This window comes from Lontra canadensis, unplaced genomic scaffold (genome assembly GCF_010015895.1).
Source record: "Lontra canadensis isolate GAN:19392208 unplaced genomic scaffold, GSC_riverotter_1.0 scaffold193, whole genome shotgun sequence".
Classification (NCBI taxonomy): domain Eukaryota; kingdom Metazoa; phylum Chordata; class Mammalia; order Carnivora; family Mustelidae; genus Lontra; species Lontra canadensis.
In genome coordinates this window covers 2,559-19,377 of record NW_022631187.1, presented here as the reverse complement: position 1 = coordinate 19,377, position 16,819 = coordinate 2,559, and the positions used below count along the sequence as shown (strand labels likewise).

Genomic DNA, 16,819 nt, shown 5'->3' with positions numbered 1-16,819 from the left:
GACCAGGGATGACTCAAAAGTCCTCAGGATATGAAGAAATACCCAATTCAGTGAACAGTTGGTCTGCATTTCCACAGCAGAAATTTTACTTAAATTATAACAGTACGTATTTGAAGACAGAAGTGTCTCACCTAGGATGTCTCACTGAACAAAAACTCCAGTGAAGCCTGAATGCTGTTCACCTCTCTCACCCTTTACTAGCTCAACTCCTCATCTCAAAGAATGGGTCAAAGGGTAGATCAGTCATCTCCAGAATGTGAAGATTTAGACTACTATGTTTAAAATTTTTTTGTTAGCCTCTGACCCCAGGACCCAGCGTAAGCTTGAGCTGCTTCTGTGCTATGGATAAAAGGGATTAATTAGTAATAAATACCTAGATGCATACATAACTTGAATTCCTTATAAAAGAATGCTTCTCCTCAGTGTTGATGGGTAAGAGGGCTTGGATTTGGGGTTCTTTCGGGACCCAGTTACTGTGCTAACATGACCCACTTGACTCCAAAGAGGGAATTTACCTGACCTGATGATATTAAAAAGAAAAAGAAAAACTGGACAACTCGATGTGCCTGGACCTCTAATTTTGCTCTAGCATTTTGTCTTAAACATCTCCTGCAATAATGAATAGGCAGAGTCTGTGAAGAAAGATAATGTAATCATGTTTTACTTGTACCACAATCACCCCACCCTACCCCAGTCCAGCTTTTAGCATAAGGCTGGGCACACGGAAGGCTAAGAATTGGTGCTTGTTAAATGAATACCACGTGTCCAAAATTTTGATATTTTATCCTATAGTTGCTTTTTCTAGTTATCCTCTAATTCATTCTTCAACGCCGCAACCTGTGAAGGTAGCACTTGTCTCATTACTCTTCCTCTTATCTCACAGAAACTTGTAATCTTCCCCGTCCCCTCAGATATCTTTAGTCATCTAATTCCTGAACTACCAAAACCTCTTAACTTCCTCAATTTAACCCCCACTCTTCTACTTACACCCAAGTACAGGGCTGTCACCTTAATTCATAATGTTTTGACCACATCATTTTCTATATCTTCTTTTCATGCTCAACTACATGATTAAAACCAGCTTTGACTTCCCAAATAACAAGACTCCTACGCTCCTCTTATTCCAAACCTTTACTAAAACCCACTTTGTGTAGGAAGCCATTTCAGAACACATCGGTCAGATGAAAATACCCACCGATCAAAAGTTCTTAGAGTTAAGAATAAAAAGTTCTCAGAGTTCATTCACCTCTCTGCCTGCATCACATCTATTTGAAAGAAAATACTCTCAGGGTGCCTGGGTGACTCAGGCGATTAAGCATCTGCCTTGGGCTCAGGTTGTGATCCCAGGGTTCCGGGATGGAGCCCCACATCACATCATCACATGGGCTCCCTGCTCAGCGGGGAGTCTGCTTCTCCCTCTCCCTCTGACCCTCCCCTCAACTCCTGTTCTCTCTCACTCACTCTGCTCCCTCAAATAAATAAGTAAAAATTCTTAAAAGAGAATATACCTCAACTGAGGTATAAAACCTATGAAAGAAATAGTGTTCATAGATGGTATGTTGGAGGATAAGCGCATGCACACACGTGTTTATGTACACACACAGCGTATGCATATATATGTATACACACACATACTACATTCTGCCCAAATTAGCAGAAACCCACGAGCTTAAAAACCAAATCTGCTAAATTTGACCCAAACCACAGGTATTAAGCCCTATGGCTACTTCCTATAAGCAGTTGCATTACCTCTGTGACCAAGTCAACTGGGAGTTGCAAGGATAGGTAAATATCGCTACAGGCAGCTAGGATTTCTTTTTCTTTTCTTTTTTTTAAACTTAAATGTAAAACTTATCACCTCAGGACACTGACCATGTTGTAAGATTCCTGCACAATACCAAGAACATACTAGACACTAAAAAATACTATATTTACAATTTAAGCAGGAAAACAGAGGCTTGCTTCACAGTGGTTTAATATGAACAGTTGAATATGACATTGTCTGACAGAAGAATGAACAGTATGCTGAATAAAAGCCCCGAGTCAGGATATATACACAGCAGAAATGGGGCCTCAGGCTTTCAGCATTTGTGCACAATGAAGGAAGAACTCTTTAAAAAAAGTTAGTAACAGAGGATACAAATCAAAAAGGCAGAGACAACACCAACATTGGGGAGGTGGGAAAGGGAGCAGAGCCTCTCTCTAGGGGCTGCTCAGCCCCTGGTACAGGCTCAGCAGCTGGAGAGCTGATCTGTCTCAGGGAACTTCAACATTCAGAAGGACTCCAAATCCCATGTCAAAATGCAATCTTAAATCTCTCTAACCAGGGTCTTGTCAGACTCCATAATCCTTTTCCCCAAGACCCTGTATAGAGAACTCCAATCCTTCCATGACGGAGAGTCTAAGCAGTGTCCCCACTTTTGACATGACAGCAGTTAACTTGCTCCCATCCCACCACTGGAGATGGATATCAGGCCCCAGCAAACAAACCACTATCTTCCAAACAGAAGCCCAGGAAAGCCGCTTCAGACTCTCAGATTTGGGACATCCATACCCAGCTGCTATCGCTAGCTCAGATTCTGGGGAGAATGCTGGAGTTCCACGGGCAAGGAGTGCAGGCAGTTCAATAACCCTGTGACCAAGCTGTGGAGGGCAGCGACAACTCTTGCCCCTGAGCCCCATTCAACAGCTCAAAGTGCTTAGAAGTCAGGGACTGTGTGGTTTGTTCATGTGCTTCTGCCCTATGGCAGCGCTAAATGGGATGGGCGGGGAGGGAGAATGGAATGGGGAGGGTAGTGATGCCCTTCCCCACCGCTGGGAGGTACCTAGAAAATGATCCACTCCCACCCTTTAGGGAGAGTTACCTGGCAGTGGTGAGTTGCCCCCACCCCTCAAGCCACCAAACCTGCAAAGCCAACCTATAAGGTAGCAAGGGCTTGGGGAGGGAGAACTGCTGGCCCACACTGACTCACCTGCTGATGAGCAGGAACAGGCAGCCAGAGTGGGGAGCCACAAAAGAGAGGGGCTAGACAACAAGAGTTCTCCTACTGCCCTATGGCTTTCTTCTGACTCTGAAGCAGCCATGATGAAGGGCCCAGAACACCCACACACCTTGCTCCACACAACAGACTGCTTAGACTCTAGGAGGATTTACTGCCATGGAAAGCAATGAGGGAGAGAGAAAGAAACAAAATAAACTGTTGAGAAAACTGGGAGCAGGCCTCGAGAAAACAAGGAGAACGTCTAAGTCTCTACCACCTTCCCAAAAAGGAAAAAGTTCATGCAGGTAGGAAACGCAGGGCTGTCCCTGCTCAGCGTTCCTGGTTAAACCTAAGAGTAAGAAAATCCCCTGGACTTGCAGCATCAGTATGTGTCCAAGTGCCCCACCAGCACAAGACCCGCCCCCCCCCATAAGATCAGCCTTCTGGCATGGGTAAATGCCCAAGAAATTACCTTCCAGTCCAATCCCCCCACCCGCACCCCAAGCAAAGGGCATCTGCCTGTGGTTCCCACCTCTCCTTAGAGAAGAGGATCCTAGCAGAGTGCCCACGGTGTAGTCAGGTACCAAGGAACACAATGCCAGCCAGTCTATCGGGCCAAGGGATGGGCAGTCAACTTCAGATCAAAGAGAGAAAGAGAGGCTTAGTGTAAAAACCAATGTCATTTTCAGCAGGAAAGTAGAGGGCAAGTGGTGAGAGGGGCTCCTACTGGCGCACCTTCCCAGGGACGTAGTTCCTGTCAATTGCCTCCTCCTGCAGGAACATGTGTAGGCAGCGTTCGTTCTGAGCCAGTGGGTGCCCAGCAATTCTATAAAGAGACCAAGATGGTTATCAGTAGTATTCGGGATCAGAGAGAAGTCTCAGAGCAATGGGGGCATGGACAGGGGAGGAAGGGCCAGGTCAGCTCTTCCAGAGGTTCAAGCAACTAGAGGACAGCAACAGGGCACCATTCCAACACTAACATTACTGAGGAGAAGCAGGGGAGAGGGGTACGGTAGGGGGAAATCGCCGAACACAGCCAACATGCGATGCTTTCCCAGGCCCCAAGGCATGGGATCAGAATGCTGCTCAGAGGAACTGAGTTTTACTGTCCAGTCATCTCACTGCACAGCTGGCATCACATCTCACTCCAGAAGAAGAGACAGACAGAGCACAGAAAGACAGTGATGGCAAAAGCAGCAAGAAGAGTCCCCAGGGACTTGGCTTACTTGTTAATAAACTGTTCGAGGCCCTGCCTCCTTTCTTCAATGAAGGACTCCTCAAAGATCCCCTCATCTCCTCGAAAAGGGAGCTGCCGCTTCAAGGCTTTCCCAGGCAGCGGTGGTACTACAATCTGCAGGCAGATGCAAAATAGCAGTCACATGAGAGAGGGTGAAGAGGGAATGAGAGGGTGAACCACTGTATAACCCATTTCCCATCGGGGAGGGTCTGTCTTCTCCCACTGCCAGCAACCTGCAAGAACTGAGGCCATAAGGACAGTCAGGCTGACTCAGGTCAAAAGGAAACCCAACCAATTCTATGGAAGGACAGACCTCCCACCTCAAAAGCAAAGGAAATGAACCCCAAATATTCCCCACTTTCTTTCACAATCCACCAGCATCCAGTAGCTAGGCCTTTCCTAACACTATACTTTATGGTTCCACCACCCAGAGGAGGTAAGTTGTATGACTTACACTAGCTACTAATTCAAGTGATCCTTTTTCTTTAAAATTTGTCCTGAAACTTACCACTTTCAGGTTTCCAAGAGTATCACCCAGATCCAGTGTTTTGGGATTGGCTAGTGCTCAGCAGTTCCACTGCCTTTGACATTATATATATATATTATGATCTTATGCCCTCTCAGCCCATGCCAATCTCCTTCTCCAAGGATCCCACACAGGGAATGGGGTCATACCTTACTATCTCGCTCCAGCTCATTTTTTAGCCACTCAAAGTCACTGTAGCGCCGCCGGACACAGGACTCCTTCAGCTTGAAGATGGGTAGGTTTGTCTATAGGGAAGGAAAAGTGAGAGAAGAGAGATGGTAACTGATGTTCAGCCGGTGGTAGCCACCTGTCAGAACCACTTTGACAGGTCCCAATGAAGAGATAACTCTTGTGAACCACGTTCCTAGAACTCCTTTGAAATACCACCAGGTAAATACCAATCCTTACCACATCCAGCCTTGTCACAGTTGGTGATTAGAAGTCCCTTGCTGCTTAGAATTTATCCTATAAATAGATTTGAAGTTGTATGCAAATATGTATCTACTAGGGGTTTCACTATACTTTATTGATAATAATTAATCAATGTCCATCAATAGGTAATTGGTTAAATAAATTATGATATGCCTATACAGTAGACCTGTTGTACAGCTATGAAAAGACTGTGAAATATATTAGCCAGTCTGGAAACATATTAAGCATTAAAAATCAAGGTACAGAACAGTACATACAGCTTGCCTCTATTTGTTTTTTTTTTCCTGCTTGGTTTTAAAAAGGGATATGTATATTTACCCAAAGAAAATAAAAACACTAATTCAAAAAGATGTATGCACCCCTTCGTTTACTGAAGCATTACTTACAATAGCCAAGATAAGGAAGCAACCCAAGTGTTCATCAAAAGATGAATGAATAAAGATGTGCTACACACACACACACAAATATTACTCAGCCATAAAAAAGATGAGATCTTGCCACTTGCGGCAACATGGATAGACCTAGAGGGTATTACGCTCAGTGAAATGAGTCGGACAGAGAAAGACAAATACCATTTAATTCATTTATATGTGTAATCTAAACAACAAAACAAAAAGCAGAAACAGACCCATAAATACAGAGGATAAACTATAGGTTGCCAGAGGGGAGGTGGGTGGAGCTAAGGGCAAAATGGGTAAAAGGGAGTGGGAAATACAGGCTTCCAGTTATGGAATGAGTTAAGTCAGAAGAATAACAGCATAGGGAATATAGTCAATGGTATTGTAACAGTAGGGAATGGTGACAGATGCTAGCTATACTTGTGGTGAGCATAGTGTCATGTATAAACCTGCCAAATCACTATGCTGCATACCTGAAACTAATGTAATTGTGTGTCAACTATACTTCAGTTAAAAGGGGGATATTGTGGGGCGCCTGTGAGGCTCAGTTGAGCATCGGACTCTTGATCTTGGCTCAGTTCTTAATCTCAGTTGTGAGTTTCAGCCCCATGTTGGGCTCCATGCTGGGTGTGGAGCCTGCTTCAAAAAGGGGGGTTATATATATGTGTATATATTCATATTTATGAATAAAATGTTTATTCATAATAATAGTGATTGAGTTTGGAATAGAAGACTAAACAACTGGAGGGGCGCCTGGGTGTCTCAGTGGCTTAAAGCCTCTGCCTTCGGCTCAGGTTATGATCCCAGGGTTCTGGGATCGAGTCCCGCATCGGGCTCTCTGCTCAGCAGGGAGCCTGCTTCTCGTCTCTCTCTGCCTGCCTCTCTGCCTGCTTGTGATCTCCATCTGTCAAATAAATAAATAAAATCTTAAAAAAAAAGACTAAACAACTGGAATGGGTGGGAGGGCCACATTTTTCACTGAACAATTTGAATTTATCACATGCACGTATCACATTTTCAATTGAAACGTGATTTTAAGTTCCCTGTAAAGAACAAGAGAAAAGCACCTCCAAGGTATGCCTTCCTCAGCTTTTACCATCCAAATCCTCTCCATTCTACAAGTCCCAGATCAAGACCCACTTCACCTAGGAAATCTTTCCTGAGAACAACTGCTTAATTTACTGGTCTCCCTCTCCTCTACACTCCTATGACATTTACATAAGTAGTGCCTGATGCACTATTGTTTTATGCATCATGTTAGTCTTGCTACTTAACTAAACTCTAATCTCACTGAAATCAGGAGCCGGGACTACTTTTGCATCGCCCTAAATGCAGACTGTGCAAGTTACTCAGTAATACTCTATTGATTAATAGAGGCCCTATGTAGCTGTTTACCCTCTCCTTGTCTAGAAAGTACAGCAGAAGTAGCAATCACATTAAGTTGCCTTATCATCGCCTGCTCCCTGACATAAATCAGCTTATTCCCACATCTTAATCATTGATAATTTTCCCAAGGCTCTAATGGCAACATGAACTACCAACAAAAAGCCCGGATCCTCACTCCTGTCTACAAGTTCTAAATAGAAATGGCCAACCACATGTATTAATACTGACTATATTTCCCACCAGCCAATTTGTATCGGCAGATGGAAATAAAAAGAACTAGGTTCTCTCCTTTCTCTACAACTGCCTCAGGGCAGGAAAAGAGTATCTTCAAGCTATGCTAGTGCTTCACACAGTCCTCACTACATCATGCTTTTGTAGTCCTCATGTCTGGAAATTGTCTTTTCAGGATCCAGTTCTAGGTAGAGGTAATCAAAAGCTAAATAACTAACCAACTTATATTAGTTACAACTCTACCCAAGATCAAGTCCCAGGATATCAATAAGTTGAAGGAGAGTGAGATACAATTAAATATTTTATTGCAATCTATTCTTTAGGAGAATAAATAAAAAACTGGAAACAGTGGTTTCTTTAGAAAAAGGAACCTCTGGAAGGGCAGAGGAAGAGAGGAAGGCTTAGTTTTTACAGTATATCTTTTTTGGTATCTTTTGAATTTCATACCATGTGCATGTATGAACCATTCAAAATAAACCATTATAGAGAGCATTCTCAGAATCCTGAAAGAAATCTGCATGGGTATCAAATCATCACATGGTACACCTTAAACTTATACAGTATTTTATGTCAATAACTTCTCAATAAAGCTGGGGGGGTAGCATCATCCTGCAAGAAAAAAAAAGTGCTTTGGTATCACGTGATTCTAGGTTTCCACCAGACTTCATTACAAATACTGTGATCCCCAAATGGTAGAACCTTAACTAGTACAGAAGCCAACAGAAGGACCAAAGAAAAGAGGGAAAATGCTGAGTAGATTCTTCCAAGACACAGTGAAACCACCCACTTCCATTTTGTGGACTTCCTCCTTTGACTCACAAAAATCCTATTCCCCTAGCCCCACAGAATGATGACAATAATGACCTTTTATCTCAGCACCTAGCCATCTAAGGAAGGGGCTAGTGTGTACTAAGTAAGTCTCCCAGGCCCAACCTATAAATCATATGAGGTAGAGAGGATTGTGTAGTACAGGATACAGAGAGTCCTTTAGCACTGATCAACACAAAGTCAAGGGAAAGGAGAGAAAGAAACAAAGTTCAAGTCCACAGGACAGCTGACATTTGAAAGTTCCACACACATCATGTGAAGCCACCAGGAAACCTCTCCAGACTCATTTCTTGGGAGGGTAGGAGGGGGGAATTCTTTCCTGAGCAAAATAAAAGAGAACAGCTTCAGAAATAGTTAACTATTATACAAAGAAGAAAAAAAGTCAGTGCCATCTGTTTCTCCCATACACAATGCCTAACTCCCAAAGCCCATTCTTTGAGTCTCATGCTTCCTATAATGCCTACTATGATCAACCACCTAAAATGGCAATTAAAAACCAGTTATTTCAACTTTTCTCCAAAACTGAATTCAGTTAAAAAGCCTAGATAGCCAAACAAATTAATATAAATAATACAAAATAACTCAAACCCACAGAACTAGGAACTGCCATCAACCCTATCATCACTATACAATTAAAAACTGTGAAAAGGACAGATTATAAGCTTAATGGGTAAAAAAAAAATTGCACACTAATGTTTTGCAACTAAGCACTGCCAAAGAGACTAAAGTGTAGGGGAAAGAGTACGATGAGCTTTGGGGTCAGACAGACATGGGTTCAAATCCCAGCCTCACTTATTAGCTACAGGTACTTGGGAAAGTTACTAAAACTGCATTCCTCCTCAGTTTCCTACCTGTAAAATGTCATTTTTGTAAGATTTAGAAACTAAAACCTGGTTCAGTGCCTGGCACATAATAGGCACTACATGAACAGTCTGTGTTGTTATTAGAATGCCTTAAGAAAAGAGCTATTTCAGGGCGCCTAGGTGGCTCTGTTGGTTAAGTGTCCGATTCTTGGCTTTGGCTCAGGTCATGATCTCAGGGTCTTGAGATCAAGCCCCAGGTTGGGCTCCACAATCAGCATGGAATCTCCTTGGGACTCTCTTCTTCCTCTCCCTCTGCCCCTCCCCACTGGGCACCCACATGTGCATCTCTCTCTCTCTCTCTCTCTCTCAGATAAATAAATCTAAATAAAGAAAGCTATTTCATTCATAGTCCCTCAGGCTCTTGGGTAATGCATGGAGACATTGTCTCTAAAATCCCACAGTAGAGAATCCTTACACTGAACAAGTTATGCCCAGGCTTCCTCAGGTCATTAAGTTTTCTACTACTGACAGTTTCCAGCTTTTATTATATTTTCAGGGATCTCACTTCCATTCTTCCCCAAATATAGATAAAGGCGAGTTTTTCTCAGTTTTTGCTTCGATTTTCTTTCTTCAGTTTGGACTTTGCCAAACTTGGAATTTGGAGATCATCATTTCTCAATTAAATTTCAAAGCCCAGGCAGGAGACACACTCTCTCATTTCATTCATTCATTCATTCAAAAATGAAAGCACATACACTCTTTTAGGTCTTCAAATGCTGTTTGAGCAGCATGCTGTCCATAGAGAATATTCTGGCCCTCTAGTCTGAGAAAAAAAAAACATAAGGAAAATTAGAAAATGGTTCTCCAACTTTTTTGCCTGTAACCACTTCAACTGGGCAAAAGAACCTGCAAACCACTACTGTGTCTGCACATTCCATCCTTGCAGTGTGGACTAAGAACTAGAGAATAGAGTCCTCTGCAGTGCACATTGGAAGAAGCCACTCCTGGGGCAGTCCTGAAATGTCCTACATTACATTAACCACAGACCACCGCCTTAACCCAAAAAGTTAATCTAGAACAGAAAGGGCAAATGGCCATATGTATACAGAAAGCCCAAATGAGAATCAATACTGAAACAAACATCCTGGATACTTCAAATCTAAAGGATCAGCACAGGAGGAGAGCACCAACTGACAATCCACCAATCCCAGTGCAACGCCAGGCTTCACCATGAGACACAGCATGGGGTACCTGAGAAAACTCAAACACAAAACATTTCTCTCCTTCAGATGCTAATTCTACACAAGTCTGGGGAGCACTCAAACTCAAAGAGACTCCCCTTATTTCTGCTCTACCAAGCCCACTGTCTCTCTTTCCTGGAGTCTACCTTCCCTTTGATCCGGGATTTGCTTACCTCCATCATCTCGGGGAGACCTCATTAGGAAGAAATTGTGCGTCCTGCCCTCCCTCTTCAGACTGACTTCCCACAACCTAGTTCATTTATGGGACCCAGCGATATATCACCTTGGCTTTCCATCCCCCCAGATCTCTGCCACTCTTACTTCTCTCCTTCTGTCGCTACAGTCAGGATTCCTATTTCCTTTTATTCTTCACTGCAATCTTCTCCATCGTCCCCACCCTATCCAGCCATGCTTCACTTCTTGCTCACTAGGTACTTATTTTGCCGCACCCCAGTCCGATGTCCCCCTCAGGAGTTTTCCGTATCCTAGGGCCACAACCCAGTCTGGAGACCTCTCTCCAAACCTAGGAAGCCCCTAACCCCCAAATGACCCCCTCCAAGAGTCTTGGCCCACGTTAGTCGTCCCCATGGCAGCCCCCCTCCGCCCTCCGCGCCCTCCCCGCCCAGCCGCCAGGTCCTCCCTCAGCTGTCTCCCTCACCCCGTGACTCACCCGCATGCGAACCTCATAGGTGGTGAAGCGCGCGCGGCCCACGCCCACCGTCTGTGGATTAAAGATGTCGATCTCCAGGAAGTTACTTGGCGGTCCGTAAGCGTCGGTCAGGTCCTGCGGCTTCGAGTTAAGGCGCCGAGTGTCAGCCACTGCCGTGTCCGACATCTTTCCGAAGGAGAGACCGGGACCGGGGAAAGGGGTGGGGGGACAGAGGCCGGAGGCAGGAGCGCGCACAGCCCCTCCCGTTTGCAAAATAACCAGCCAACCCACAAACGGCGGCGCCGCGCACGCGCGCCCACGCACGCACGCACGCACGCCCGCGCACGTTCCCTTGGCCTCGGGCCCCGCACCCTGAATAGCGACCACGCTGAGGGCTGTGAGTCCCGGACGTCGGAGACCTCATTCAGGCTTCCGGGCGGTGTTTGCGGCCACCCGGGAACCTGCATTTCCGATACGCGGCACCTCGTATCCTGGGAAGCCCTACAGGCTGAGTCCGCCAATCGCTGCTCCCCAACCCGAGAACTAGGTCTTGTACCGTTTATCTATCGGCTGCGGGCACTGGCCCGCAAACTGGGACCTTGCAGTGATAGGCCGAAGCCCCGTGACCTGAATAAGTCAAGGTTTTGCGCGAAAATAGAAGGGTGTTCTCCGGAGGGTGGGGTTCCAACAATAACACTAAGAATCTAGAACGCAGCCTTGCCACTTGGGCCGCTGGTGGTTTCAATTCGCTCCACATGTCGCGGAGCATTCAGCACTACGGTGCCAGGGAAGCAGCGAGGGTGGGGTAAATGTGGTTGTTCTTTCTCACTTTTCAGGAAAATTGGGGCATATCTTCATCCTCCACTTGTTACCACATAAAGCTAACCCCAGGTGTGCTCAGATATTATATTTCTTAGCAAATTAAGGGCATTTATCTCATACCTCTGTCTCTACTCTGCAGAACTCCACAGACTTGACACACTGCTTGGAGGTTGCTTGCCCAAATGGAGAGAGAATATGTGTCTAAATGAGAAAATATCTATAGACATGTTGGTATTTATGTGACTAAATTACACATAGCCCACATGAAGGGGATGTGATTTTAGGTCATCCTTTCTCTTTCCTGCACCTGTCTCTTCTGCTATTTCCCATGTCACTGATGCCTGAAATCCTTTGGACAGAGTACAAGGCCATCTAATTTCACAGTTATTTAATTTAATTTAACGATATCTACCAAGCAACCACTTCTTATGTTCCAGGCACCGAGCTAACACTAATCACCTAGAGTTGAATAATGGGGTCTCTGCCCTCAAAGAGCTAACATTCTTTACTAAAAGAATGGGAGACAAGTAAATAAAACTAATGACAAATACAAAATAAGTGAGTGTTCAAAGCAGCACATAGGACATAAATAATTGGAGGAATTAGGGAAGTCTTCTGGAGGAAGAAACATCTGACTTGAGACATGAAAAGACGTGGAAACGGGAAAAGGCAATTTCTTGCAGAGGGAATAGAGTATGCAAAGCCATCACTATAAAAAACAGCATATTTTTAGGCAAGTGTCACCCATTCCCATTGCGTAAAGAAAGTGCTTGGAGAGGCACACTGGCTGGGGACAGGCAATGAGGGTGATCCTTTTTTATTAAGCAAAGAATCTCTGGCTTTATGAAGTATGTGATAAGAAGCCACTGAAGGATTTCTTTAAAAGGTTAAATTTATCTGAGAGCGAGAACATGCACAAGTGGGGGGCAAGAGGCAGAAGGAGAGGGACAAGCAGGATCCTCAGTGAGCAGGGAGCCCCACGTGAGACTTGATCCCAGGACCCTGGAATCGTGACCTGAGCCGAAGACAGATGCTTAACCAATTTAGCCATGCAGGCACCCCGACACTGAAGGATTTTTAACAGGAAAAAAGACATCAGGAATGCCTGGGTGGCTCAGTCAGTTAGTTAAGCGTCTGCCTTCAGCTCAGGTCATGATCCCAGTGCCCTATGATCGAGTCCCCCGTGGGGGAAATCCTTGCTCATTGGGGAGTCTGCTTTTCCCTCTGCCTGCAGCTCTCTCTTTTTCTCTCTGACAAATAAATAAATAAAAACTGAAAAAAAAGACAAGATCATCATATTTGTGTGTTAGAAGCATTGTTTTTCAGGCAACATGGAAGATGTATTTGAATTGAATGAGACTGATTATGAGAGTATGGACAATATGAGTTGGAAGCAGGTGGTGATAGTGGGAATGAAGAAAAGGAAAGAGACAGGACTGAGATTGAGGAAACAGGTAAAACTCGTATCTGATTAAATATGGTAGTAGTAGAGAATACTGCTTAAGCATGTATGTGAGCTAGGGACTTAAGCTGCCTGGGGTTTGAATCCCTGCTTCCTAGCTGTGTGGCCTTGAGCAAGTTACCCAGTTTTCCTCATCTGTAAAATAGAAATGATAAGACTAAAAGCCACCTTTGGGGCTTTTGTGAGAATTAAATGAAACAAAATATGTGCGAATAGTAAGTGTTCAGTAACTATTAGCTGTTATTACTATTTGAGGGGAGTGAAAAGAAAATTAAAATGACTCCTAGATTTCTGATTTAGGTAACTAGTTGGATGCTGGTACCACCGATCAAAATTGGAATTACTCAAAGAAGAGTAAGTTTGGGAGGGAAGACCATTTTCCATTAAGAAAAACCTGGGGTGGGGCGCCTGGGTGGCTCAGTGGGTTAAAGCCTCTGCCTTCGGCTCAGGCCATGATCCAAGGGTCCTGGGATCGAGCCCCACAACAAGCTGTCTGCTCAGTGGGGATCCTGCTTCCCCATCTCTCTGCCTGCCTCTCTGCCTACTTGTGATCTCTGTCTGACTTGTGATCTCTATCTGTGAAATAAATAAATAAAATATTAAAAAAAAAATCTGGGGTGTCTGTAGGACTCCCAGGTTGGAGATGTCTAGCAAGCCGCTGGAAATACTGGCCTGGAGCTTGAGGGTGGGGGAAGGGTAAGAGAAAGAGATTTGGGAGTCGTTAGCATACAGTGCAGAAAGAAAAATGTGAAGAGGCAAGAGCAGAAGATTTGAAAATTGGTGAAGCAGGAGTGTCTGGGTGGCTCAGTCAGTTAAGCGTCTGTCTTTGGCTCTGGTCATGATCCCAGGGTCCTGGAATCAAGTCCCACATCATGCTCCCCACTCAGCAGGTATCTGTTTCTCCCTCTGCCCCTTCTCCTTGACTTGTGCTCTCACTCTTTCTTTCTCTCAAATAAATAAATAATTTTTTTTAATTAGTGAAAGTGGGCAGTGTTGATGAGAGTGTAAATCCATGCAGTTTTTCTAGGAGGCAAATTGGCAGTATGAATTGAAAAAAACTTTGACCTCAAGAAACTTGTAATACTGGTTGTCTCTGAAGAATAACAGTCAGGGATGGTGGGGAGAGTTGTTTTTCATTTTCATTGCATTTGTGTTTAAGTATTTTGTATTTAAAGAAAATTTTTAATGTTATTTACAGAAACTGATGACTCAAAAATTTCACTTCCAATCATTTATCCTGAGAAAATAATCAGTCACATAAAGATACCAATATATGGAGCTTGTCTTTAAGAGTAAATAATTGTCATTTTTATGCAATGGAATATTTTTGTAGCCACTTTTTTTCTAGCTTGCAAATGGGTTTATATGGTGAGTCTCACATAGGAGTAGTGTGTCCTATATTTTACAGACTTTGTATCTCAGTCACTTCCTATATAAAACAGTCTTTTGTATAAATGGCCAAATTCAGGGTTCTCTTTTATAGCCATTTAAAATGATGTTTTATACTCACTGATATGGAATGATGCCCACGAAAAAGGGAAAAAAACTGGTAGTATATATTGTGATGTGAGACCACCGGATATGATACATATATAATTCTTTTTTTAAGATTTTATTTATTTGACAGAGAGAGATCACAAGTAGGCAGAGAGGCAAGCAGAGAGAGAGGGGAAAGCAGGCTCCCTGCTAAGCAGACAGCCCGATGTGGGGCTCGATCCCAGGATCCTGAAATCATGACCTGAGCTAAAGGCAGAGGCTTTAACCCACTGAGCAACCCAGGTGCCCCAATATATATAATTCTTAAAGATTGGAAGGATATCAATCAAAAGGTTAGTAGTGGTTATCTCTTTGTGGTGAGGGTTCAGTTGGAATTTATGTTTTTATTTATAATTTTCTAAAGGGTCTGATTTTTACATATGAACATATATTTTTTAATCAGAAAAAAGAATTTCCATTTGCAAAAAATATTAAAGTGTAGGCACAGGAAGAGAAACTTGTGAAGGAGACCAGGAAGAAATAGTCTGAGAAGCAGAATGAGAACCAGGTGACAATAGTGATCTGAAGGGGAGGGGTAAGGAATTTTCCAAAAGGATGGAGCAAGTAGATAGTTACATTGTTTAATACAGTGCAACGGTCAAGTAATATATGGCTTGGGAACCGTCCACTACATTTGACAACTGCTTAAATGAGAGCAGTTTTAGTGGAGCACAAGGGATAGAGCCCAGATGCCTGTGGACTGAGAATCTGATCAGAGCTGGAGAAGTGGAAATGTTTAGTAGAGACTATTCTTTTGAGAAGCTGGCTAAGAAGGAAATGTGGTAGCTAGAGGGCAATGCGCTGTTAAAAAACGGTTTGTTTATTTAAAGGGCGAAGAGACTTGAATATGTTTAACAGCTGGGGGAGAGGGATTTCATACAAAGTGGGAAGTTGAATATACAGGTAAGTGAAGGCTTAAGATCAAACAGTCCTAGGAAACTTGTACAAGTTAAATTCATAATAAGGTGTAAATACATGGTCTTTTCTCTAAAGAGAAAGACTTGATGGTGGGGGGAGAGTAGAAGGTACTGGGCTAATTAAATCCTTCGCAGTAATAACAGATAACAGCTGTTACCAGCTGGCGCACGAGTGCATGCACACACAAACACACACTTTTTTTTTTTTTTTTTTGCTTTTCATGAGAGGCACAGAGCTTCACAGTTACCAAGTGATGTTGAACAGGGCACAGTTATCCTCTGTACCTTAATCATCACACCAAGAAAAAGAAATAGCCCGGTCAAATGTCTTGGCAAACAGGTGACATCAAAACTCAATGTGAGCAATACCCATTTTTCTCTCTTTCGGGTTTCGCCAGGAGGGCAGACTGGGGTGTGGGTGGGGGACACAAAAGACAGAGATTTAGGATCCTTAAATTGGAAGAAATCTTATTTGTTCATCCTCCTGCCCATTATTGTACCTTAATTAAATGCCTATCCGTGTTCCTACTCATAAATTTTTCCAAAGGGAGATTGCACAATCTCCAAGTCTGTGTTATGCAATCATACTGACAAGAAGTTCTCTCTAGTCTTTATTCAGACTGTCCCAAGGAAACAGCAAATCAAAAGCCCTTATAATTCGGGGTGTTTGTGTTCTTGGGAACACGGGTCTGGAACTGCAAGGAGGGCGTGGGGGGAACGCCTGAGTGGAAAAGAAGCAATGCAGTGAAGAAAACCAGAGAACAGCACTCATGACGCACAATTTGTACTTCGGGGAATGTGGATCCAGAGTTTAGCCGCCTTTCTGTAGAGCCCTGCTCTCTTTCCATACACACCTATCTAGCTGTCCACTAATATTATTGACTTCTCCCCTTCCAGAAGTTCATTTAGCCCTAAGTTTACCTGGCGCCTCCCTATGGGCTAAGTCTCTTCTTTATTTATTTATTTTTAGTTTTTTTTTTTTAAGATGTTTTATTTATTTATTTGATAGAGAGAGATCACAAGTAGGCAGAGAGGCTGGCAGAGGGAGAGGGAGAAGCAGGCTCTGCTGAGCAGAGAGCCCGATGTGAGGCTCGATACCAGGACCCTGAGACCATGACCTGAGCCAAAGGCAGAGGCTTAACCCACTGAGCCACGTAGGCACCCCATAAGTCTCTACTTTAAATCCCTTCTGAGAGTTGTCAGTTTCCTCGCTATGTTGACAAAGTGTTCTTGAAATACTCAGCTTGTCTACTTGAGTTGGTGATTATTTTACTAAAGTCTCTCTGGATCACTTAGGGGTGAGGGCCATTTGGGGGAAAATGATGAGGCCTCAGTGTGTGAGCATCTGACAGGTTTATCCAGGGTTGCCA

At 43.8% G+C, this 16,819-nt stretch overlaps 1 protein-coding gene across 1 annotated transcript; it reads right to left on the bottom strand.

The window, feature by feature from the left end:
- Positions 1–1,957: 1,957 nt before the first annotated feature.
- On the bottom strand, positions 1,958–11,022 carry SNX12 (sorting nexin 12). Its single transcript, XM_032847755.1, has 4 exons — positions 10,734–11,022; positions 4,894–4,989; positions 4,208–4,332; positions 1,958–3,807 (listed from the first exon to the last, which is right to left on the bottom strand). Exons 1-4 carry the CDS (start codon positions 10,896–10,898, stop codon positions 3,705–3,707), a joined length of 489 nt encoding a protein of 162 aa, XP_032703646.1. The 5' UTR covers positions 10,899–11,022; the 3' UTR covers positions 1,958–3,704.
- Positions 11,023–16,819: the final 5,797 nt, after the last annotated feature.